This window comes from Camarhynchus parvulus, chromosome 4 (genome assembly GCF_901933205.1).
Source record: "Camarhynchus parvulus chromosome 4, STF_HiC, whole genome shotgun sequence".
NCBI lineage: Eukaryota > Metazoa > Chordata > Aves > Passeriformes > Thraupidae > Camarhynchus > Camarhynchus parvulus.
Window position 1 is genome coordinate 32,704,526 of NC_044574.1, and position 26,771 is coordinate 32,731,296.

Sequence of the window (26,771 nt, forward strand, 5' to 3'; positions counted from 1 at the left end):
TCCTTGTTAGGAAGTAATTTATTTGAATAGTACTGAAATTTATTATTACTGGGCCTATCTTTCTACTGTAATGGGATAGGTCCTTCATATATACAAGCCCTAAATACATATATATACATATATTCCTATTTTCAGTCCAGCAAGTACATGTTACTTCTGTACAATAGCTAGAATCTTGGCCCTGGGTAGTTGTGTTCTGCAGCCACTGCATGGATTGCCAGGTATCAATAGAAACTTCCTCTCCCTGACCCAAGTTTTGATGCCCCAGGGAAATTACACCATTCCTCACATCCTATGCCTCTAAATGCTCCTCAGTAGTGGATCTGAATTTCATTAGAAAGGGAAGGCTCAGCCCATATGGAATTTCTGCTGCTGGGGTAGCAGCATAACCTTCGCCACAGTTCAGTTCACTTTTTCCAAGGGAATGCAATGAACATGGAACAAGTGTCCCCCAGCTGGACACTGGTGACACTGAGAATGTGCCCCTAGGTAGGGAGGATCTGATGGCTCTGCTCCCTTCCTGTCCTGCTGACTGAGAGTAAGTACAACATTGTTCAAACGACTTTCTGAGAGAACTTCAAAGGGAAGAGGTCGGAAGAAAGAGAAATACCAAATTAAATTCTTCTGGAGCTTTACCTGGTCCTCCAAGGATATGTCACTGTCTTACCACAGCTCAGGAACTCCTAAACCAATCAATTTCCCCTGCCAGCAGGATCACTTACAATTAAACTGATGTCAGCATAATTGTCTAGCCTGCCTTGTAGCATCTTTGTCACTGGAGATCTTTACTTTCCAAAGTAATATATTCCAGTGCTTCACTGTCACTATGGTTGGACAGCTCATTTTTTTGTTTTGTTTTCTCCCTAGTGTCTTATTTAAACTTCCAGTGCTCCATCCAAGAGACACTAATTACTGTCCTTTTCACTTAGACAGATTGTCCCTTTCCTCTTGAAAGCAAACTTTCACATTACTGAGGATTCCTGACCTCAGTCCTCTAATTTCTAGGTTCTGTTCTATCATTATAAGTCATTGTCTTCTATATCTTTTCTCTATCTTGTTTGTTTGAACTCCCTCCACCTTTAAGTGTGGTTTCTGAAACTAAATAGCATACAATTACTCAATATCTTAAAACAGAATTCCTATTTATTAGTCTCACAAGATTTGGTGGGGTTTTGCAGCTTTCTTTTTGCTATGGCACAAAATTAGCAATATGTTGATCTTAATCTCTTCACATCCTAGGAGTTTTTATCATTAATTATTGTACTATATTAAATAATTATTGAAATAATAATTCTTTAACACTAGTATCAAATTAATATTAGATATGTTTATCTGACAGACATTTAAAATTACTATTTTTTTCTTAATTTTAAGTTAAAAAATTACTGAAGAATGAGCCAGATTTGTACTGCTTGACAATTACATATGGCACTGGGAGAACTGGGTTTGGAGTCATGATGGAAAATAGGTAAACTCCTGAATATGTTCCTCTTTTTTCTTACATGAATGGTATACTCCAGAACTATCAAACTCTTCTACCATGCGACTTGGTCAAAAAGGAAAAATTAGGAAGGTGGCTAATGCTGATAAGGTAACTTCATGAAATGCAAAGAATAAGTTAATAAATTTTGTGCTTCTGCTGATAAGTCAAGGAGTGTAAATGTTTGTAAAAATTACTTCAACTTATCTTCTTAAATAAAATTACTCCCATGTCATTTTCATCCACTCATTTGCCTCCTTTCACTGTGATAAAACCATGGTCAATAATTTTGCCAGGTTTTTGCTACTTTAAGTAATGACACAAATATATTAATTTCTCCTTATATGTTCTCATCTTCTAAACTGGAAATGAGCAGGAATGTTGGGCTCTCATTGATAAGAAGTTGCATGATTTATTTGAAATTAGGCTTTGTTTTGTGCATCTTTAGTAAGCAGAGCATGCGACTCTGGTTTTAGGTATGACTATTTGCGAATGACCCCTACTTTTCCCACTTTGTACTCCATCCATTTCCCTCCCCTCTCCATTAAAAGCAAATGAGAAAAAACCAACCAAACACACGCAAAACCCCCAAACCAACAACAACAACAACAACAAAAAAAAAAAAAAAGAAAACAATAAACAAAACCCAAACAACCAAACAAAAACAACAACAAAAAGAAAAACCCAAAAGACCAAAACCCAAGAACAACCAAGCAAACAAAAAAACCCCCAAACACAAAATATCCCAACCCAGTACTGTTCCTCCACTACCAGCAAATGCAACTATTGTGACAACTCATGTTGTCCCTATCTGGGCTGTTGTCTCCCAGTTAAACCTTGCTGTATTCCTTACTGGAAGGTTACAGTCACAAGTAAATTGCAGTCTTTCCCCCAGAAGTATGAAAAAAGTTTACACACCTAAATCTTGTCAGATTTTTTATTCATACTGCATACGCATCCAATCTGCCACCCACAAAAATCTCTGCCTCACTGATACCCATAAAGGGACAAAATGAAGTTTGGGGTGGCATCTACCTTGCAAAGCCTTCCATTTCCTAGCCTGACTGGTGACCTTTAAATAAAACTTTTCAGTATTAGGTTTTTACAAGATGTAATTTATACTATGGCTGTCAGGAGTTAAGATAGTAGTTGCCATGGAGCTTTAATCTTTTTTTAGGTTTTAGTCAAAGGAAGCTGGAAATCAGTATGCTGGGTAGAACCCTGCTCAATAGAATTTTATTCAAATTGGGCCAGGATTTAATCCTAATTTTTCTCCTGAACATTACTATCAAAGGTTCTAGAATTCATTCTATTTTCTTCTCTTTTGAGATTCTTAAACCACACTACATTCAACCCAAAAAGTACCTGAGTTGCTTCCCCTCTATTCCTTCAACTATAAACTGTAACTTTCTTCTAATCTTCATATGCACAGCTAATGACTGCAGTGAAATTCATTCACCAGTTCTTTCATTTTCAGTGGAGTCATTCTGTAAGTATATGAAAGCAAAGCTTCAGGGAGAATTTTATTTTTTTCTGTGCACACACTAAGCACTAATCTCTACACTGGAAAGCAGGCCTTTGAAACAGAAATTACAGTTTGAATCTGTGTCTATGCTACTTTTAACTTGATGTATATTTAAGAAAAAAACCCAAAAGCATGAAATGCATTAAGTGTATCTCTGAGCAGTACAAAATTAGCCATGCTATAGCCAGTAATGCTCTGCTGGAACACAGCTGCAGCAGAACAGAAATGCAATTCAGTTTAATACTTGCAGTTAAAACATGCACTTAAAACTGAACTTGCCCTATACGAGGTAAATTAAAAGAATGCAGATCTAGATTTAAAAAATGAATTTGTTAAAATGAGTTTTTAGAACTCTTGCCCACAAAAAAATTACAAAGGATTCAGATGCAATGTTAACTTGACCTTGAAACTTGCATTCAAAAAGCACATGGCAGTTTCACTTAATGAAAAATTTCCCAGAATTTTCACTAAATACAACTGTTTATTGCCCAGCTGTAGTGGCACTGCATAATTCTCAAGCTGTTCCAAAGACTGCAGAGTAATCAGAAAATTGTCACAGGAGAGGATTTCAAACTCCTTTCAACTCTTTCATGGAATATATTATAAAAGAGGCAGGAAAAAAATACCTATTTTCCCTTCTACAGTATGTAAGTGTGAGACTTGAACACTTGCACATTAACACCTGTTTCTACCACTGATAGCAAAATGTCTTACCTAACTAGCATTGGACAGAAAAACAATTAGGGGTTTGAGTGAAAGCCCTGCTCATCAACTTCAGAGGATCAAATGCAAAGACCTGTGGTATATTTTTCAGTCTTAGGTGTCAATATCAAAGACTTGCAGAGCTACTGGAAATGAGACCTCTTAACAAAAGAAATATACATGCAGATAAGAGGGAGAAAGAAGTCCAAGCCCTTAACTTGCTGGTGTGGCCAAACAGCTCATGTGAATTCAGACAAACCATAGCAGTTTCCTTAAAGCTGAAGTTAGAGACTTTTAAATGAAAAGTCTTCAAAGTTATGAAATGCCATCTTCTTTATAAAGGCCCATCTCAGTTCTAAAAGGATCTGAAACAAAATCCTTATATAAATTTGGGGGAAAAAGGGGCATTTCCCTTGCGTCTATTCTCAACCAGTTTCAAGACCTGTCAGTATCACATTACCATTTCTGGATGTGTAGATTAGTTAAAGCTTGGCAGTGAAATACAGTTAAAATTAGTTTAAATACAGAAGAATTATCATAGTGCTGCATTACTTCAAAACTGAAAGGCAAGGAGAAAGAACTTAGAAGTGCACCATTTTTTCAAAAGCTACAAGAAAACAAGATGTAACTAGGCTGAATTAGGATGCAGCATTGATTTTCAAAAGAGAAAGCAGTAAACTGTGTAGTCACATATACTACTATCAACTTCCAAGTCTGCATTGTCCTGATTAATTTTTTTTTTTTGCAAGAAGATTGACTTACTTCATGAGACTCAATACATATCTTGAAGATGAACTGGTTTAACAGTATTTACTTTTCATTTTGACTTCACTAGTGAGGTTTATCCCTTTAAGAAATTTAACTCAACATTAAGAAGCAACATAAGAATTATCTACTTACCTTTCTGATTTCATACTAGCATCTTATGTGCATCTTCAGCAATTATCATTGATATTCTATGGGAATGAATAGAAACCCATAAAATTTGGGTTTGGTTAAAAAAGTGGTGGAAGGCTAGATATCAGATAACATCAGTCAGATCTTTTCTCATGTATGTCTTAACAACAAATTAGCTAGAGCATTTAAAAGAAATAATTGCAGAAGGACCCAGTATGAACAGAACAGTTGCTACATTTGAGCAATTTCATACATTAGGCCAAGCAAGTGCCATTTCTCCAGCACTATCTTCACTGGAAGCCTTGAGAATTCCTATTCACTACTAGAAGGGTCATTAGAATAAAAGAAAGCATCCCTGCATTGAAGATATTTATCTGGACCACTTTCAAAATCTAAAATTTCCTTTCTGTATCACCCCAACATACACCTCCTACTTCAGCAATTATTTCAGATGAATTATGTAAGGCTCCCAGATTTCCTCTCTGCATTGGAAAGAAGTATTCTTGATTTATCCAGTACAAATTCAAGCAATACTTGTCCAGATAAATCAGTAACATTAATAGTTACAATTTCACTTGTACTTTGTTCTGCAACTTCAATGCTTACCTAAGCAATGTTTGTTTTTTAATACTAGGGAGCATGTCCATTTTAGGTAAATGTTAGATGTTCATATAATCCTCAGCCCAAGGCTTCCAATCAATCTTCTCAAGAAGGAAATCAGAGAATCCTTAAGCCATAACAAATAAAAAAAAGGAGTCAAATGTTCAGAAGACGACTTACTGCCACTTATCTCCAACAGCAGGTCTGATCATTCTCCATCAATAGCCATGATCCAGCTCCTCAAAACAATTTTTGCAACCTGAGATCAGCCAGTAGGCCTGGAAAGCAAGGTAGGGATAAGGTTTACCCTCTATCCCATCCTACTGATGGTCAGAGTCCTTCCAGAAGTTTCCTGCAAGAGCTGTTTATTTACTGTGGTACAGATCTCCCTACTGGAGCACTACTCCATAAAGCTACAGTTTTAGAGCAAAAATTCAAACCTTTGCCTTTCCACTCCCCTGGTACTTGCTAACTACTTGCAAATGCTCAATCCTGCTAAGGAAACAGATCATACCTGAGGAAACAGGCTTGGTATGTTACTTACCTTATGATACTGAGCATGCTGTGCACTGATTTGTGCCATCTGGTCTGACAGCACTGAGGCTTTGTGCCCTGCACATCACATTCCACCCTGAGCCCCAGCTGGCACAGCCCTCTAGTGGAGATGCAGGAAGGAGTTCTGATGGCGTTCATCCATCCCAGCTCCCTTCTGCTCATCTGCCCGCCTTCTGGGCTGCTCTCAACTCAGCACAACTGCCTTCTAATCGGCCTTGGCCAGAGCTGGTGTCACTTTTCCCTCTGTACTGTCAAGGGAAACCTTAGTGGCAAGGGACAGGGACCTACACGGACTTCTGAGCACCCGCAGCCCACCCTCAGGTAACCCCACAGCCAGCCCTGCAGAGCTGCTGCCTGACTTGCCAAGCCCACCCCAATTCCAGTCTCAAGAGCACTGGTGAGCAGGAACCCTAGGACTGAGCTTTGGTACCCACTCACCTCTCCATTAGCATCTCCCATTGCAAAGGAGCAGCAACAGCTCTTCTCATCCTTTGTTCAACCTCCTTTAAGGCATGGGGGTGAGGAAGTTCACTTTTAACTACCACCCAAGTAGTGTTTAGATACTACCAGCATACTTCAGGATAAAGCTCTTATATCACCTGTCAGAAACCTGCTGGGATTTGTCTATTGGCTCTGTGCCATGCACGCTTATGTCTTGTTAGTTAGTATCTATCAACTTTTCATTGAAAGCTTTTGCCTTCAGTCTTTGGGGTAGTTCCCAAGTTCAAGAATTTTGGTGCTGTGCCTAAAACCCAGGTTTGGCCACATCAGACACAAATCCTACTTAAAGAAGAGCAAAGTTTACACCCCAGAGAGTACCAGTCATGATTCAGCTCTCTACAGATGGATTATAATGAAGATTCCATCACATTTCCAGTTCCTGTTCCCTGAAATGTTAATATCCCCTCCTCTCAAGGGATCCTTCTACCACTTCAAGGCTTATAGAGAGATCATGTTAAATGATAAAGACCAGATCAGGATGCTTGATAAAACCTATTATCAAAAACTGAGTATACACCATAATGATATCATACCCAAAAACTGACTCCCAAGTATAGTCACAAAGACAAGAGTTTAATGTTGGCGAAAAAGAAAAGTTTAAGTTAGTGGTATTTTCTTCCTCGTGATAACATACTGATCATATGAAAGTCACTGGAGAGATCTGTTTATAGCTCGGAAGACTTTTACAGTTACAGCTGAATTCAAAACCCCTAACTCCAAACGCATGATGTTAACACAAAAACTGAAAATGTAAAACTTGGGATAAACAAAAAACTCAGTTGTTAAGATGCTAGCAGAGATATGAGGCCTTACAAGCCCTTTACCATAACATGAGAAGTTCTTCAGTATCTTTCCCACCACCATTATTTCAGGATTCACAAGGTTCTTTAAAATACTAACGGGGGTAAATCGAAACCAAGCGCCATCTGCTTGTAATGTGTTCTGTGAAAGGTCTGAAGCCACCCTGTTTCAATTAATTGGTTATTCAGTGCAGAAAGTTAAAGATCACAGAAGGTATAACAGTTTTTAATATTAATATTATAGATTAAAAATTATTGCATAGTCTTATGCATTTCCTAAAACAATGTTCTGTGGAAATGAAGCATTTTAATATAAAAGGAGCAACTCTAAAACAAATTGTTTTCACTACCTCGATCTCCTATCTTTTTTTGATTTGTCAGTACATTTGTCCATTGTTTTCTCATTGTCTCCTCTGCACCTGGGGCAATACCATTTCCCCTTTGGTTTGTATGTCAGTCCAACACAGGAAAAGTGGAACCACTCAATAGGGCACTGTTCATTGTCACATCCTATCATTTCGCCGTAAGACACTTGGCTGCATAAGCAGTAAGTCGGTTCATTGGGATCAATTACAAATTCTACAGGTGAAACCTCTCTCTCCTGTTTGGCTTTGGAGCGCGGTTTTTTCTTCTTGGAAGATTTTGATCTTTTCTCTTTTGGTGGCTGGTCGTCACAGTCATCGATGCCATTGGCTATGTGGCACAAGTCGCGGCTCTCGCTGGTTCGCTGGCGACGAGGCCTGCGTGAGGATCTCTCTGGCTGGCACGACTCCATCTTGGCCTTTTCTAGAGGCTTTTCGTTCTCAGACAGGTCTTGGAAACACTGAGAGTGTGTCTCCATTTGACGGGCTCTGTTCTCTACCAGTTCTAGCATCTGAGTAACTATTTGAATTTTTTCATCTCCAAGTTCTTGACTGTTGATTAATGCCCGCTGAAGATGCTGCTGCAAGCGTTTCTTCTGAACAGGATCGTTTTCTGACTTGTATTTTTCATAGACATCATCTATTTCTTTTAGCGCTTCTATAAAATAAAAATAATCATAGGATAATTACACAAGATGGAACATGCTCAAAAAAACAAATATATTCTCTAACTGATGAGAAATAGTACAAATTTTAATTACAGTATAACCTACATATCATTCAAGTGCATGTGGCCATCAAATCAGTGTTTAAGGTCACAATATGTTGCAAGAAAATATTCTCATGTTCTAAGAAAGACCAAGCTTGTTTTAGCCACTGGAAAAAGAAAGGATAACACAAGAGAGGGGACACGATAGTTGTTGAGGCATGGATAATCCAGATCCTCCTTCCATTTGAAACAGGAGGAGTTTCTCCTAAAAGTCCTTACCACAATAATTCCAAAACTGGTCCAGCAAACCAAAGCAATCGCTTATTTTATCACAGGAAGAATCCTGAAATTCATAGAATTGTCATATATCATGATATATAACACTCCAGAATTAGTTTATCCAGGTCCTCTGCCTTCCCCTCTTACTCATCTCAAGGTTTGGCATTACATTTTCAAGTAGACACAGTTATAAAAGGAATATGACAACTGAAGTTACATAATAGCAAATTTACAATCAGAATGAAAATCAACTTACACTCCTCAAAATACTTTCCCTATTGCCAAAACAAATTATTTTAAATCAGGGTTGAACTTTTCAGAATAGGCGACCTTCTCTTTAATGCATCACAGGGTATTTTTAAGCAACTAGTAAATGAGTGGCTCACAGTTTGATTTCCAAGCTTTCCCTCTTCCAAGTCACGCAAAATAACCGCATGAGTTGCTGTGAATCTTTCACTAAATTTAGTTCTAAGAAGCAAGTTGAATGAACCCGAATATGAGATCGTCTTATAAATCAGTCTTAGTCTGTACTCTGTTGTTCTATATTGCTGGATTTTAAAATTACTTTTTCCAAGCCAAATGTTACACTAGATCTACACATAAGAACAGAGAAACTCCAAACAGGGAAGGAAATAATTAGAAGAGCTGGCAGTGAAACTTGATGTACAGTGTTAGGTACAGTATTGGTTCAGTCAGAACTTAGGATTTTATTTGAACAGGTAAGGGAGATTATAAATGGTACAAAACTGTTTACTTCTAAAGCAGAAGTTATGCTAGCAGAAGTACAATCAACCTCTTCCTAAAGACCTGCATTTAAATAATTTGCTTTCATTTTAAAAGAATTTGTCTGCACTGTTGTGAAATGATTCAAGCTTGTTATCTCAACATCATTCCTAGTGATATTTTTTTTTCCTCCTGGTATCTTGGAACAGTAGATTAAGCATGAACAACTGCTTTTTACTATAAATTCAGAAACCTGTATGACAACAGGAGCCAACTGCATTTTCTTCTGTTCCAGACTTTCACTATGGCAAGATAAAAATCACTCCTCTGGCCTGTCCAGTAACTCGGCCTGTATTTTCTGTATTTTAATATCAGCATTCCAGCTACCATTTAAACGATAAGCTTTATTTCACTATACCTTCAGCTGCATCACTTGCCTCTGGCCCTGACAAGAGAAATAAAATTTTTAAAAATCTTACTCTCAGCTCCTGAGAAGCATGGAGTAGCGTACTTTGTATGCTGCAGAACAAGAAAGGCATAACCAGAATACAATATTGTACAACCACACAATCATCCACCCAGACTTCTCTTTTTGGAGGCAGGAGTGTAGGTACACATAGACAAGATAGATTTCCCATATTGGGAATGCCCTATGCAGAACCATTTACAAACAATAGCTGCTCACTCGTTCATACTGTGACAGAGAAAAACGTTCATCCTACATTGTTGCCTGGATGCAGCCTGAGAGGACATGCTGAACTTCACATGGATCAACATTCACTAAGGAGAGCACAGAAGTTTTGAACTGACAGAGATGGAAGTTTACCGAACTACTTGTGAATCCCCAAAGATTAGACAAAGCATTCATATACCCTTATAAACAGCTCTGAAACCTCTGTTTAAAAAAAAAAACCCAAAAATAAAAAACCCCACAAAGAACTCCAACCCTAAGCAGGGCCAAGTGTTCATTACAGATAATCTGATTAAGTTTGGTGGAGCTAATAAAAGCTAAAATGATTTGTTTTCTAAGCACAAGAGCTTTTTCCCTCCTCCACAGACCATCATTACCTTTTAAATTAGCTGAAATAATATAGCATTGCTGTTACATTTTTACTTTTTTTTGGGTCTAAAATATTTTTATCCCATTTTTAGGGTTTTGAAGATTTTTGTTGTTGTTGTTGTTGTTTTAAACCAGTTGAAGGCTTTGATTAAAACTAGCAACAAATTTATTATATGACCCAGTACTGGTGGCTGGATAAACAGACAGTAACAAACAGTCTAAAGAAAATATTTAATCTATTAAAGTCTGAGGATTGCTGGCTAGTCACCATGGATCAGGAGGTAAAGAGCCAGCCTTGACTAGGAATTCAAAATGCTGCAGGCAAGTCTATGCCATTTAAACTTTAAAATCCCAGGCAACTTACAAAAGCCCGTTCTTATGTGTTTTCTCGGGTAATTAGAAAGATAATTGAAAGAATCCCTTCACAACAGCTGCCTCCTGAGGTGGCCCTTCAACATCTGAGGCCTTGCCGGTCCCCATGGTGCCTTCCTGCCCACGCCGAAGGAAGGAGATGCGGCTCCGCTGCCGACTGCCCGGAATCGAATTCCAGCCGCATGGCAGGGCCGGCTGGCAGCTGCCGGGCACCGCCGTGCCCCGCAAAGTCCGCGGGGCGCAAGGTCTTTCATCGGCACTGAACCTGCCTCCCGAAGGAGCCTTCGGATGAGGTTTAGGGCAACTTCCCGCTCCGCAGCCTCCCTCCAGGACCCAAGGGAACGGTGCTGGCGCTTTATGTATCCCCGCCCCCACCGTGCGTGCGGACTACCGTGGGACGGCCGCTGGGCTCCGCCGGGACACCGCCCCCCGGCTCCGCACGGCGGGAGGAGCTGCGGGGAGGCCGATTTCCGGACCGCACCTCCAGCGGCAGCGCCGCCGGTTCGGGCACCAAGGCTGCCCGGCGGGGCGGAAGCGACCCCAAACGGCGGAGCTGGGGCCTAGCGCCGGGCAGCGCGGCCCCGAGGCGGGGCGGCCTTCCCCGGGACCCACCGGGCGCCGAGAGCCCCGCGCCCCTGCAGGCTCAGCCCCGCGGGGCCCCAGCAGATTTCACTCCGGCCCCAGCTCCTCCGCGCCAGGCGCATGTGCGGCTGGTGGAGGCCGTCCCCTTTCCCCTTTTCCCCGCCGCCCGGTGCCCCGCGGCGGCGCCCACCTTGGCACTGCGTGTCCATCTCCCGCAGCAGCGAGGCGTTGCGCTGGATGTCCAGCGGCAGAGACTCCACGCACTCCAGGTAGTCCTGCACGTAGAGCGAGAGCAGCCGGGCCCGCTCTCCGCCCGGCGCCGCCGGCCCCGCCACCAGCTGCGGCCCCGCCAGCATCATCCCCCCGCGCCAGCAGCACATCCGCCGCCGCCGCACCGCCCGCACCGGGCGCGGGGTCCTTGCGGCGGCCCCGCTCCCTTCTCCGTCTTCTTCTTCTCCTCCTCCTCGTGTCGCCGCCCCGTTGCCCTGGGGCGGCCGCGCCCGGGGGCGGTGAGCGCTCGCCGGGCCGGGCCGGGCCGGGCCGGGCCGGGCGGGTGCGGCCGCCCCTCCGCCGGGTCCCGCGGGTCCCGCGCCCCTTCCCGCGGTGCCGCCGCCGGAGCAAAACCCCCGCTCGGCGCCCCCCGCCCCTGCCCGCAGCGCGCATGCGCGAGGCCCTGCCCTTATAAGGCGCGGCCGGCGGCGCTGCCAGGGGTTCGCATTCTCCCGCCTTCTCCAGGCGCGCGCTCCCATTGGCCCGGCGCGCGGCGAGGGGCGGGAGCGCGCGCGGGGGGCGGGGCCTCCCGTAAAGGCGCCCGGAGGCTCCGGCGCTTCCGCGGCCGGCGGGGCCGCCCCCCGCGCCGCGATCCCCGGTCCTGCCCGCAGTGAGAGCCGCCTGATCTATCTTTAACGAAGAGCAAAGAGGATATGGGATGAGCTGTTATTTAGGGAAGCTGAGTGACAGATTTGTCCTGAGAAATCATTTCAAGAGTATTTTAAATAAGGTACCAACGAACTTTGGCCTTTTGAATGCCACTCGCCAAACAGCAAATCTCGAAAATTTGGCAGAGTATCCTGTCCTAGCCATGCCCGTTGCAGAATTTGTATCAAATCTTGGCCACAACAACTATAGTAGGAAACAAAAGCTAAATTATACCTTTTGACTAAATACTAAAATGTCGAGATTTCATCTCCACTTCTCTTTAAGAAATTTTTCAGGTCTTTACTGCATAATAATGATTTGTAAGCATCAGGAAAAGAAAATTAATTTTGCCGAGTCTTGAAACACCCTGAGGAGACCTGTATATTTTGCATTGTTTCATTTATATTTGAGGCATCCAAAAAGGTATCTGGGGAAAATGCATATGGTAAATAAAGCAAAAAAACAACCTAACAAAAACAATCAGAGATGATTGAATTCAGGAATAAAATTGAAAAGAAGCAAATTCAAATCCCCAGACTCTCTTCTGTCTTACATTCCTACCTCTAGTTGAGTAGCCAGCACTAAAAGAGTACCCATAGTAATCTTGTAGATAGCATTTCAGGATGGCATGATCTGGAGTAGTGGTGAAGCAGCAGCACAGGTTTACAGAGAAGTTGCATAATCTCCATCCTTGGATATTTTTCGAGCCTCCCTGGATGATGACACAACCTGATCTGGCAGTGAAGCTGGCTCTGCTTTGGTGGCCTCCCAAGGATCCCATCTAGACTCCTTTTTCCTGGGATTCTGTCTTTGTATGGTCTGTGCCAAATAGCTCCATGGCTACTCCTACAAGAAAATTAATATCTCACATGATGGCAGTCTGCAAGTGTTATTTTCTTAAGACCCTAGTTCACAGAGCTATTTAAACATTCCTAACTTCCAAGTCTCACAGCTGCTAGGCGGGTGTTGTACATGGCAGGGATTTTCATATGTCTGTGTCCATGCTGTTGAGTAATTGCAGCTGCAGTCAGTCAGCTTTGCCCAAGTCAGCAATGTGTTGGCAAGGTCATAAAAATGAATGAAAACAAAGTTGTAGACAGTACTTTCAAAACATCCTTCACTATACTGATGTCACTCTGGCCAAAAAACCAGGAAGTCTGTATTCTGCGTGTTCATTTTCTTAAGAGGGTGCCTTCATCTTAAAATGAACAGTTTTAATCTACAATGTAACACCTGTTAAACCAACTGCTTTTTTTTTCTTTTTTTTGGTTGGTTTTTTTTTGTGCACTGTTACAGCTCAAGTTAATGAAGCCTCAGATAATTTTTTTGCTACTTGTCTCATTTTTGCACAAATAGATTTAGAAAATGGCAATAACCTGGTTACCTTGGCTTCCATCGGTGCTAACTCACTGTAACTTTACTGTGTAGCATTCATTGCTGTCACTTCTGAGTAACTGAAGACTGAATTTTTAATACAATATTAACAGATAACACTTAAGCCAGTGAAGAGGACCTGGATTAATATAATTGATACAATATTCTTGAGAAAGGTGTTGGCTCTTTTGAGGGATTATGTTTCTGCTTATAGTTGGTTTGAATAGGTGTAACATTCTGCCATCTCATGAAGAAATAAAGTTAAGAAACAGGAAATTCCCCTACAGAGCAGAAAAAAATAAAGCAAAAATGTTCATTCAAAATTAACATGCTATTTAAAATTAAATATTAATTATTATTAAATATTAATTTAAACCAAACATTTTGGCATAACTTTTTTTTTCTCACAAGAAACTGTGCATGCACTGTCCATAAAGAAATAGACAAGAAAATATTTCATAACATTTGTTACAGGTGGTTTCTGTGCTAAAAGCTTGCTGTTTGTCACTATGGGGGAAACAGTATCTAAGGTACAGCAGAGAATAGCTAATGACTTCTGAATTTAAGTGTTTTCTACTGCTTTCAAACACTAAAATAAAAATTTTAACTTTGGGGAACCTCAAGAATGCAGCAGGGGCACTGGACCAGATTTCCCTAGGAAAAAGAAGCCTTACCTTGCTGCATGGTTGAAGCCTCAGGGGAAAGGAAAGCAAGAAGAGCTGATTGAATTCCCTGCTTTGCTCATGCCTCAAAATGTCTGGGAGCAAGCACAGGAGAATTTTGATGTATTGGGCTCAAGTTCGCAGGTTGATTGATAGCTCTGAGAACCAACTGTGTCCCTTCTTTCACTGCCTGTATGTGAGAATAATCTGGAGATAGGAACAGGCATGGTAGAGCAAAACCTTGCTAATTGTAGAGATGTACAGGCAGAATGATCATATATTTCTACCAACCCTCTCTGCTAAGTGGGAAACTGTCAGCTTGAGGTTGATACACAGGGATGTGATATTAGGGTGTATTGCATCAAACATATCTCAGTAGTTGTCCACCAAGGGTAAGTAATACAGAGAACTCCTATATCCAGTTTATTTAGATTTATTTATATATCTCTAAACTATTCCCAGTTTTCAGGAAGAATTGATCCCAACAGTTTTTGTTTCTTTATAAATTACCAGTATAGGTTTTTAAAGTCCCTACCAGAATATTCCCCTTCTTTTTGTGAAAGATTTCATTATATTACAGATTTTACTATGATAAAAATATTTCCAGAGATTTAATCCAACTGTTATTTTCCCCAATTAAACTTTTGCCTCTCATCTTTCATAATCCTGATTTTAAATCCTCAAAACACAGATGATTCCTATCCTGTTTCACATAATAATACATAAGTTGGTTAGGTTTTTGTTTTTTTTCTTTTGGTTTTGGTTTGGTTTGGGTTTTTGTGTTGTTTGTTTGTTTTACTTTGGTGAGGGTTTTTTTGGTTTTGTTTTGTTGGTGGGGGGGTTGTTTGTTGGATTTGGTTTGGATTGGTTTGGGTTTGGTTTTATTTGCTTTATTTGGTTTTGTTTGGGATTGCTTTTTTTTTCTTGTTTTTTATTGATAACCCAGAAAGTGTTTCAGGCTGTGGAAAAAGAAAAGCAGCATTCTTGATGAGGACAAGTCCATATGGGGCTGTAATTGTGAAAGACCTTCTTAGCATTTAGTAGGAATGCTCAAAGGATGACAACAAGGTCCTTCTTTTAAGCAAAAGAACTGATTTTTGATGATATATATTTCTTGTCAGAAATACTTCTCTGTCTTCCATGGGATGAAAAGCATGAAGAATTATCTGAGATACCATAAAAATAAACAGATTTTAAAAAGAATGAGTACAATCCAGATGGGCTTCTTAAGAGTCAGCTGAAAGAAGCAATAGGCAGAGTTTTATACAGGTGATATTCTGGGAAGAGGCTGTCCTTGCCAGACATACTACTATGTTTTACCAGGTAAGCTATTCTCAAAAGCTTCTCTAACATTAGGTCATCCAAAAAAGATACATCCCTGTAATGCCAGACATTGCTTTTTGTTTTCTTTAAATATTAAGCTTGATTTATCTGGTGGAATACAAATCATATTAATTCACTATTATTACTATTTTTCTCTTTCATTTACACAAGTGTAGAATACTTAAAAATAAGACATGGGCTGACAGCAGATAATTTCATTCAGATGATAAACTAAACAGTAGATTTCCTGAAAATACTGGGATGTGCTTTTTCCCGTTAGCTTCATCCTCAACTGTACCAAAGAGCTTTCTAGTACCAAGTGACAAATATCCTGTACTTATCAGGAGATGTATGTTCTTCCTTATCCAGCACATTTACTCTGTTTTCTGCCAATATGCTATAATAGAAAATCTCTTCCTGAATCTTAGTAACCAGTTGACTTGTATTAACACAGGAAAGAGGGCAGCCACAATATCCTGCTCAATTTTTTCTTTAGGCAGATAGGTTCTACTAATTTCACCATGAGCAGATTGAAAAAGGGACTAAAAAGTGCAGACTAAGTATACTCCATGCTTTGTTTTGTAACAACTATTTATTTATTTGTTACGGTTCTTCACACATTCAGTTTCCATATTCTAATGCCACAGCAAAACGTGTTTTGAGAAATTGGTAGGTCCAAGACAAGACATGTTAAGAAATTTACTTATATATTACTTCATTGCTTTCATGAGAGCATACACATACACTGTCACTGTGTTTTGAATAGAACCACACTGCTCCTTTTTGAGGCTATCAGCTCTGTTTGGAATACCCTCTGGAAATCAGCAGGGGCTGGACACCACCAGCTTCTCACAGGTGCTATGGAGCATGCTCAGCTGGCATACGAAGTGCAGCTCCTCATAGGAGGGGGACACTGCTGATCAGCTGAGCACATGTGAAAAACACATTCTTACTTCTTCCTTTTGTGAAGGACATATTTACACAAGTGCACCTTTGTAATCAAGATTATTAAATGAGGGCAGACAGTACACCTGCAGAAAGTTTCAGTAGGTGAAGGTTTAAGACATTCATAATACTCTCCTATATGCAGATGTTAATTTTTTTTCCAGCTCAGGAAATAAAGGTGGGAGTCACCCAGCTAAATATGTGGAATGAGAGAGAATCTTAGTATAAATAGGTATTGCTCTAAAAATGTCTCCGTTGACTGTAAGGGTAGCCCAGGTCTCTTGTCACAGAAGTCAGTGAAATGAATTCTACTTTGTGTGCAAAAATGGGGAAATCACATGCCTATGATTACCATTTATGAATTTCAGAGTTCCCCGAAAACTTGGACAGAGTTTTGGCATATGTCATTAAAACTCTGCAACAAACAGGAGGAAGCCTCATTTTATTTCCCTCCTAGTGTGGATTTTTTTTTTCTTCTTTGGAATCCACTTATCCTAACCTAGTAAAAATTATTAATTTCTAGTGCAACTGAAAAGTCACCACAAACAGCTCCAGAGATTAATTTCATATCTTCAAAATAACCCTATAGCACCAAATCACCCACATCAGGGGTTTTCCAGCAGTGCTTCTGCTAAGCAAAATTTTCAGTGCCATCACTTACTCCCAGTTACCAAAAAGTGGTCTTATCCTTTACTACTAGGATATGACCAATGTACAGGGTTTTTTTCCCCAGGAACACACAGAGTTTACATTTACTGTATTATTCAGTTGTAATTGTCAGAAAAATTAATGGTTAAACAAGATGAATAGATTCCTGCCCCTCAAACATCCTTTCCCCCAAAATAATGAGAAATGTGGCATGTACTCCAGTGTAAAGGAGGCTTTAGGCTGGAAGACTGCTGTCAAAATATAGGCAGCATCTGACTGAACATAGAACTTAGCTGCAGTTAAAATCACAGAATAACGGGCTGGAAGAGACCACAGTGAGTCATCTAGTCCAATTTCCCTGCTCAGGCTGGGTCCCCTAGAGCACATTGCATAGGTTGTGTCCAGACAGCTTTGAACCTCCCTGGAGATGGAGATTCCACAACTTGTCTGGGCAATCTGTTCCAGTGTTTGGTTACCTGCACAGTAAAGAAGTTCTTCCTTGTATTCAGGTGGAACTTGCTGTATATCCATTTCTGCATGCTGCCTCTTGTCCTATTTCTTGGTACCATCTAGAAGAGCCTGGCTCCATCCTCTTGACACTCTTCCTTTGGACACTTATAGGCATTGATAAGATCCTCTCTCAGCTGTCTTTTCTCCAGGCTAGACACTGGAAGATTTGAAATGTAAAATGTAAAACATCAGAGGATTTAGTAAATCCATTGGTTAGATCAGTTTTCTTACTAGTGACAAAATAACTTTTGTCTAATGTGATTCATCTCTACATTCATATTGAGAAGAAATCCTTTTGCAGCCCACTTGGGCTTAACAGTTAATGTTACTTGACCACTAGTGGCAATGAAAACTTTAAAGGGCTGCAGGCTCAGATGTTGGAGCTGAACAATGCTTTTTTATTTGCAGGAATGTTACTAGAGGAGGAAAATACATAGCTGGTAACCACTGTAACTCAATCTTCCATTACCTTAGGAACAGGCAGTAGTGCTCAGAAATTATCATGCACCATTTTCATGATTAGCCTAAAACATATTTGAAACTGTTACCAGGTATCAACACAAAACCTGTTTTCCTAATTGCTCATCTGTGAGTGAGTGTTAATTAATCACAGAGTGTTAATTGGTGCATCCTGACAGCAGATTTAATGACAGCATTTTCTTAAAAATGTTTAACCTACCTAATGGCAGTACCATTGCTGTGGCAGTGGCAACTAACAGAACCATCTAGAAGCCACATACACAAACACAAGTTAATTGTTCTTACCTGAACAAAGAGTGCGGCATATTATACATTAGGCAAAAGTGAAAATCTAGCTGAAAGAAAAACTTTAAAAATACAGACATTGCTTTTATTTTCTCTGTATTTTGCAATTTACAGGCTTGGGGACAGATTTGCCTAGTGAAAGAGAGAGACAGCATCAAAATTCTTTCAACGTGTGCTTTTTTTGCCTCAATCTCTGGACCCATAGACCATGTCATGTCAGCTTAGTTTAACCTATAGGCTAGAGAAGTTTGATGTTTGACATCTTCTCTCCTACTAACAAATTTGAAGACCAATATTTACCATAACCTACAAGTGAGATCATTTTGTTCACATGCACAGAACCAGTTCAAATCATTAAGGTGCTATGGTGCAATTTTAGGGCCAAAAAAGAAAAAGAAGCACACATCAGTCACTGCACAAGCTTCAGCTTGTCTCCACAAGCTTGACTGTGGTCTTTAGCCTGTACAGCAGGTGCTTCATACAGCTTTAGATATATCCTCTTAGTAGACGAAACTGGGACACTGAGATTTCATCACAATTTCTCAGCCAAAAAAACAAGACTTCATAGAGCTGTGCCCCACTTTAGTTGTTTCTTTGGGAATGGGTTCTTTGATAGTGTTTTAATTTAAAATCTCTCTTTTCCCACATACCTATAAGGTGATCACATGCAGGATCACAGGAGAAAAGAAAGACATTTGAGTAGTTCAAGTGGCTATGACAGCAACCAAAACAACAGCTCAGACCAGGCGGTTTCTTGTGAACCCTTTCAGGGCTCTCATGTGAGGCAGTCAGAGCTGACACCACCCACTGTGCAGAGGCGCTCCCCACTCTGCACACTGGTCTCCTCTGTCTAGTGTGGGCTCTGACATGGCTGGAAAGAGGTCACCATGAGGATATTGCTGGAAGAGGACCAGCAGCTGTAGGAAACTAACAGGGTTTACAAACTGTACTGTGCCTGCATATAGGCCACATGTCTGAGGCTCAGCCAAAGAGAAAGAAACTGTTTAGCAGACCTGGCCTCACCACAGGAACTTCAAAAATACCAAGACAGAATGAACCAGAAGGAAGTATTGTCTTTGGACTGCTTGGGAGCTTTTAGGGTAAAGTAATAAAGATGATTTGCATAAGGTAATAAACCATTTATTTTGGGTCTGAGATGCCCAAATTTTATGTCATTTTGGGGATCTCTGCCAGTGCTCTTCTGTCATTTTTTATACCCAGACATGACTGTAGTGCAGCAGAGGGCTTTATTCCACAGTGGAGCATGATCATGTGCTATTTGCTTGACATACTAGAGGCAAAAGTGGCTCTGTCTATGACATTAATTCAGTTTTTCATCAGGGCAGCAGCATCTTGCAGAGTTAGTCCCTGGGAGTTTAAGCATGAGAACCTAATTAAAGTGGGCAAATAACAGTCGTGGCATGCACTCCTTCTCTGCAGAGAAGGTGGAGCAGGGGATCCCGCGGGCAGGTGTGCCCCGCAAGCACAGTCTGGGGAAGTGGCCGCTGTGCTGGAGGAGCGTGGCTTGCACTGGGTGCTGTGCCAGCGTTTGTGCTCAGATGCCCACCGAGCCCTCCTGTACTGGTGCACCACGAACTTCTGCGGGGTGCGAGTACCCCGTCAGGGTACTGCCATCTGGCCTCTTGCTACTTCCTGGGGCAGGGAAGGAGGGAAAGCCTTTCCAGGCAGGTAAGTGCTCTGCCCGAAGTGCTTCCCCAATAGCATGTGCTCAGGTTGGACAATAGGAGAAATAGGAGAAATTTCTTCACAGAAAGGATTGCCAAGCATTGCAGCAGGCTGCCCAGGGAGGTGGTGGAGTCACCGTCCCTAGAGGCGTTTAAGGAAAGACTGGACATGGCACTTAGCGCCGTGGCCTGCCTGACAAAGTGGTGTTCGGTCAAAGGCTGAACTCGATGATCTCAAAGGTCTTTTCCAACCTAAATAATTTTGCGGGCCAGGAGGCACCTGAAGCCCAGCGAGTGCGAGCAGCAGGGGGGCGCGGGCCCGCTTGTCCTGCACGCCGCTGTCGGGCAAGCAGCGGGTCCCCCCACAAGCTTTGCTGTGCCCGCGCAAGGCTGTGGGAGGCACCATCCTGCCCTGAGGTGTCCCGGGCAGCCCCGCCCGGCAAAAGAGGATGGCCTGAGAGTGAGCCCCGTTCTGTTGGCGCGCCTGCCGCGCTACCTGCGTCTCTGTGGCCGTGACGAGAGCCCGCCCCGCGCTCATCCGCTCGGCCCGCAGGCGTCTCGGCGGGAGTTGTGAGGCGGCGGCGGCGGGCGGGGGCGCGGCAGCGCCCGGCACTCTCTGCCGGCGGTCCGGGGACTTTCCCCTAGGCGGGCGCGGGGCCCGTGAGGAACGCATGTCCTCCGTGCGTGGCCTAGCGAGCAGGTCTTCAGAACATCCCGGCATTCGTCGCTCTCTTGTGACGTTATATAAACCGCAGCAGACAGGAGAACTTCTAGGACAGGGTGAGTGTTTTTTTTTTTTTTTTTTTAATTTGGTCTTTTTTTTTACATGTGTTTGTCTCCCTGCTGGTCTCCGCAGGCGACGCACAGTGGGCAGGCGGCCTAGTAGCCCCCTGAGGGGCGCCAGGGCCCCGGACGACCGCGGAAGGCGACTGTGGAGGAACAGAGGGGCGCCGGGAACGCGCTATGCAAATAGAGCGCCTCGGCCCCGCCCCGAGCCGGGCGGCCGCGCCAGCCCCGCCGTGTGGCCGCCGCTGAGGCCGGCCCGCTAAAGCCGCCCCAGCGCCCGCAGGCCGCAGTAGGGGGCGGCGGCGACATAGCCCGCACGGGTCCGCACCCGGTAGTGGCTAACAGCAGCCAGCGGGCGGCTGGCCGCAAGGACCCTGCCCTACGTGCTTAGGCTGTGCTAGCAGTGCCCAGAGGAAACGCGAGGTACTTTCTGATGGCTGCGATTTCCCGTACTTCCGTAGAAAAAACAGGGTCAGTTTTCCTTTCGGTTGGTTGGTTTGCTTTGTCACTGAGACAACTCTGCACACCGACAGTGTAAGTGCAGGTGTTCTCCTGGCCCTCATCAGCGGGGTCTGACAGGTAAAGACCAGCATCCCAGTTGCTAGAGAACAGGACAGTAGAGCTGGAGAAGAGACACAGGATTTTAGAACTTACAGGTAGGTCTGCACAAACACTTCTTGCCACAGCCAGTTCTTTCAACATCTTTCTTCCTCTAGAGCTAATGAAATGTTCATAGATTCTCATTCGAATATTCAAATAGTGCTTATTCACTTGTATGTGAATCCGTGTGTTGAGTTGCTTTCCATGCAGAATGTGAAATAAAAATAACACACTTCAGCTTTCAGTTTCTGTTAAGAGTAGCTACAGACTTGTTCTTTAATGATTCACAACCAAACATCAAAGAGGAATAACATTCAAAATTTTAAAAAAAGTAATTCTAAGTCAGGTCTTTTAAAAAAGGCATCTAGCACCTCAGCCTTTTAACACAGTTGCCCTAACAGCCCCTTGAGGTCAGTGAATACTGAGAGCTTTGCTTTACAGACGAGAAACACAGGTTTTCACATTACAGCACGTGCTGCAATTCTGAGCCAGAGATCTGGAGGTGACCGAACTAACAGCAGAGAAAGCTGTACTACAGAGGGCACAGGAGGCAACTCCTGCCTCACAAGCACAGTCCTTGCATGTGTCTACTTGAAAGCAGATCTCACACTTCCCATCATGAACACCACAGCTCCCAAGCACAGCACAAAGCTTGCCCTGTGCTAGAAGTGGACACCAATTCTTGCACTAAGAAGCAATTTAGCACACTGCATTCCGAACACCAGGTGGTGCTCCAGGAATGCCAGGGGGGAACTCCTGAGAAGTCTAACTAGGGCGAAGGGCGACCGAGGGCACAGAAGCACAGGGGTCAGGTGGAGGAAGTTCTCAACCAGCCACCGGGAAGTGCGAGCGCCTTGCAGGCTTCTCGTGCTATGTACTGGACAGCCACTGCTGCTCAAAAGCACACAGGGTACAGTGTAAACACCACTGTGGTTTAGTCCCAAAACTTACAAAATAACTGAAAGTGGATGTATGTACTAGTGAGATCCCAGAAATTCCTATTCATTCCTTTAGCACTTGATCTGTCAATCAAGTGTAAGGACACCACTAAATGAAGCTAACTACTGTAATAGGACAAGATTAATTCAAAATAGCACTGAAGACATTATGTTTTTACAATTACATGTCATTATCCAATATACCAAAACATGCAGTTTGTGCAGGTATTTCAGCAACATTGAAAATAAAAGGTAATCTCCCAGTTTCTTTACCTCAAACTATTCTGTACAGGGAGTAAAAAAGTAGCAAAGGAAGGGCTTGATTAGAATGAATGTTTTACAATACACTTGCTGACTCCAGCAGACAGCAGCATTTTCATTTTGCTTACCTTGGTGTTACAAAAGTTGAAATTCATATTCTACAGGTGCCCTCTATCAGTTTTATAGTATTTCAGCTACACATCTAAAGCAACCAACTAATTCTTGTGGGATTACACCTTGAAGCCACTCAATGTAAAGCTTTACTGAAGGTGTTGCAATGTTATTGAAATGGCTGGAATATTTAGTAGCCAAAACCAAAATACTATAGATGCTTATCACAGAGGTTTTATTGTTTCAGTAGCAGTCAAAATATACTTAGTATAGAAATCCATGTTCATTTGGAAAAAAAAGTACCAAACAAAACTGTAAATGATACTTCACCATATAAATTAAATCTGCTTACAGTTTTGGTGGCCGAAATAGCTGTGACTTGACTGCTAATTGCTAATTTGCCAATGTGATATAAAAAGGGCTCTAACCTGATAGCATAATGTTAAATGGGATCAGGATGTCACTTATATTGCAAATGTTATGAAAACATCCCATAAAAATAGTCAACCAACTACTTTCTCTCCTAGTATGAGCAACAGTGAACATTATGAGCAACAAGCCTGAAACATATAATTCAACTTTTTGACTGAAATTTTTAAACAACTTTCAATTATTCAAGTATTATGGTCCCTATGTACACACTTCTACAAGCCTAGAAAAGATATGGTAGACAATTGAGCACACTACCATCAAATTGTAAGAATTACAAAAACATCAGGTTTTAAACAGCAAATTGTACCTTAATAGTTTAATTAAAAATAGAAGAGTTAGGTAGACTATTCTGCAAATACAACAGCACACTACTGTGCTGTATATTAAGGCAATACCTTTAAATGCGCACTTGTCATCTCTAACAAGTTTTATACAATTGCTACCGAGTGAAAGAACTATCATTGTCTTGCAAAACTGAGAAAGAAATACAAAATATCTGGAAGCCTACATTTTCAAAGTACAAAATTAACCTTCAGTCCTTGTGTTGAAATACTATACACAGTACAAACAGTGATTCTCCCCTACAAGATCTCGCGAGGATTTCTTAAAGCTGGAGGCAAATTTGAAGGTTTTGACTCTTCATCCAGAAGCACCAAATCTTCGATTTCACTACCTTTGTATTTTCTTTTACATATCTTCACAATAACTTTCTTCTTGAGGAATAATTTCAAAGCTTCTCTTGAAGCCACTGCTTTGGCATTTTCCATACTTTTACCACAGCCAGTACCCAAGTAGACAGACTTGCACCTCAGTTCACAAACTATATTTTCTAGAGAGCTTTTATTTTGAGGCAAGTCTGCAAGTTCCTTCAGGGGAACAAAAGCAACATCTAACGTAGCTTTTACAGACTGAATAGATGAATTTAGAAGTTCTGCATGATTTACATTAGGACTGAAGCCTCCAACAGCAACCAGTTTCCAGGCTACAGCTTTGTAGAGTCTGTTGAAAAAAGGTTGTCTTTCCTTTGCATCTTCGCTGGTTAGCGGTTTGCACAAAGCCTTGGCAGGGCTCTCACCTGCCTGCGAGCCACTCTTGGAGGCCAGCAGGGAAGCACCTGCCTGAGCTGCACCCCGGGAGGGCCCTTGCTGAGCTCCACTGCGAGCAGCCAGCAGCGAAGCCGCCACCTGGGCGCTGCTCTTGGCAGCCAGTAGCGAGGATCCTGGCTGCGCACCGCTCCGGGCGGCCAGCAATGAGGCGGCCACCTCCGCACTGCTCTTGGAGGCCAGCAGCGGGGAGCCCACCTTAGCCGGCCCTTTGGAAGCCAGCAGCAGCGAGGTGCCCACCTGAGTACCACTCTTGGGGGCCAGAAGTAGTGAGCTGCTCACCTGAGCGCCGTTCTTGGACACTGATGCTGGGGCACCCACCTGGGTTTTGGAAGACAGCAATGCAGCACTTGTTTGGGGGGTGCTCTTGGTGGTTGGTGGCACTGTTGCTGCCACCGCTGCTGCCTGTGGGGTGCTCTTGGCTGTCACTGGTACTGCTGCTGCCACCGCTGCTGCCTGTGGGGTGCTCTTGGAGGTTGGTGGCACTGCTGCTGCCACCACTGCTGCCTGTGGGGTGCTCTTGGAGGTTGGTGGCACTGCTGCTGCCACCGCTGCTGCCTGTGGGGTGCTCTTAGACGTTGATGGCACTGCTGCTTCTACCGCTGCTGCCTGTGGGGTGCTCTTGGCAGCTGGTGGCACTGCTGCTGCCACTGCTGCTGCCTGAGGGGTGCTCTCGGCAGCCAATGGCGCTACACTTACTGTAGTTTTCTTTTCAGGTGATGGCACATTTTCACACTTGCTTTCCTTAGGTGGGCTTGAGCAAGGCTTCTTTCCTGGCTCTTTTTCAGATGAAGGTGGCTTTTGCTCAGCAGTACGTTCAGCATTAGCAGGTTTTCCTTCTGTTTCTACGTCTGAGACCACGACCATTTCTTGATCTGAACGGCAAGTTGACTGGGAAGTCTCTGGATCTTTGCCAGTACCTTTTTCCTGCTTTTTGGGCAAGGTGCTCTCTGTTTCCTTCACTCTTTCTGCCTTGGTTGTTTTCACATCCTTTCCAACATCCTTAGAGTCTCTGCTTTTCTCAACAGCTTGTCTCTTGCAGGGCTCCTCTACCCCTTCTGCAAAACAGATAAAATACGTGATCCTCTTTGATTTCTGCACTATCAAATAGCCATGCAGAGAAAAATAATCTAAAACCTTCTAGCAATATTGTCTGTGAATTTAAAGGGTATATATTAGCAATACACCTTGAACTGTCATTTCAAGTATTAACCTACTGTTTCAGAATTTTGGGTTTTTTTGACAAAATCCAGACAACAGTCATGCGAGATTTCAGAAGTTGGTTTGGACCCAAGTATGTATTTCTGTTCTTGAAGTCGAAACCAAAACTGGCCAACATACATTAAAGGCGCTATCTAATCTAAAAATAAAGGAAGTGTATTTTGTCTACTAATACCACAAAATGTCTTTAAAACATTCATCTGAGAATTACTTTAAGAAACTCAGTTTCTTACACAGCAACAATGTCTGACTGGCAACAAAGGCAAAGTAACAAGAACGTATTTGAGCTGGAGCACAGCAGCCCATATCACAATGCACAAGTTATCAGATTAAAGTGCACCAGCTGTAAAAATTCAAAACAATAGCTCTACATTACCAAATGACTATGTACGCATTATGTGCATTTTACAGACATTATATTAGAAAAAAGAATAGCACAAAGACAGGAAACTATTAGCGGGAGTTTAAAAAGTAAATTATTTTGACTACTTTCTAAGCCCGAGGCAAACCGAGAACATTCAGAAACAAGCATTTTCTAGACTCCTATGTATTGTCACAGCTATGATCTGCTAACCATTGCTACTTGATATGCCTCTTTTCTTCACCTTGGCAACCAGTTCGTCTCTCGTGGTGCGGACAGGCGCGTTGGTCACTTGGATGCCTTCGGCCATTTCCAGCGCCCTCTCCATGACCTGAGGCGGGTACCTGGAGGGGCGACAAGAGGAAAGGAGGGAAGGGGCCTCGTCAGGCGGCCGCGCCACACCGTCCCCCCGTCCCCCGCCGCGTCCCGCTGAACCCACCGGCATCCCAGGAAGACGTGGTTGGCCCACACCATGGAGAGGGACACCAGGCGCTGCAGCTGGGCGCTGCCCGCCGCCGGCAGCTCCCCCACGTTGCGCAGCAGGAACTCCCGGCGGTACCGCCAGTGGTGCTCAGGCTCGCAGGCCCCGCGCAGCGTCTCTGCCCAGGCCGCCTCTTCCGCCGTCCGCCCCAGGGGCTCGCCCGCCGCCGCCTTCCCCGCCATCGCCGCCGCCGCGGAAACACCCGCCCCGCTGCTTCCGCCCGGCGCGCCGTGAGCTCACATCCGCATGGGCCGAGCCGGAGCGGGCGGGGCGGGAAGGGACGGGACGGGAAGAGAAGCGCCCCGGGCGGGTTGGGCCTTGGCGCTCAACCGGAACCGGCTGTGGCCCGTCCCACCCGCACGCCTCGGGGTGCCGGGGGAAAAGAGGTGCTCTGGGCTCGGCTGCCAGCCCGGCATTGTGACTGGCGGAAGCGTGAACAAAAGTTCTGCTTTACGGGTTGTTTGTGGGGGATCAAGTGGTGTTTTACCTCAGAATCACAA

At 43.3% G+C, this 26,771-nt stretch overlaps 2 protein-coding genes across 2 annotated transcripts; both read right to left on the reverse strand.

The window, feature by feature from the left end:
- Nucleotides 1-7,280: 7,280 nt before the first annotated feature.
- On the reverse strand, nt 7,281-11,673 carry ING2 (inhibitor of growth family member 2). The gene is made up of 2 exons (XM_030948314.1): nt 11,338-11,673; nt 7,281-8,080 (listed from the first exon to the last, which is right to left on the reverse strand). Exons 1-2 carry the CDS (start codon nt 11,525-11,527, stop codon nt 7,407-7,409), a joined length of 864 nt encoding a protein of 287 aa, XP_030804174.1. The 5' UTR covers nt 11,528-11,673; the 3' UTR covers nt 7,281-7,406.
- Nucleotides 11,674-21,608: 9,935 nt separating this feature from the next.
- Nucleotides 21,609-26,460, reverse strand: CDKN2AIP (CDKN2A interacting protein). The gene is made up of 3 exons (XM_030948251.1): nt 26,230-26,460; nt 26,004-26,134; nt 21,609-25,266 (listed from the first exon to the last, which is right to left on the reverse strand). The coding sequence occupies exons 1-3, from the start codon at nt 26,451-26,453 to the stop codon at nt 23,687-23,689; spliced, it is 1,935 nt and encodes a 644-aa protein (XP_030804111.1). The 5' UTR covers nt 26,454-26,460; the 3' UTR covers nt 21,609-23,686.
- Between the last annotated feature and the right edge of the window lie 311 nt (nt 26,461-26,771).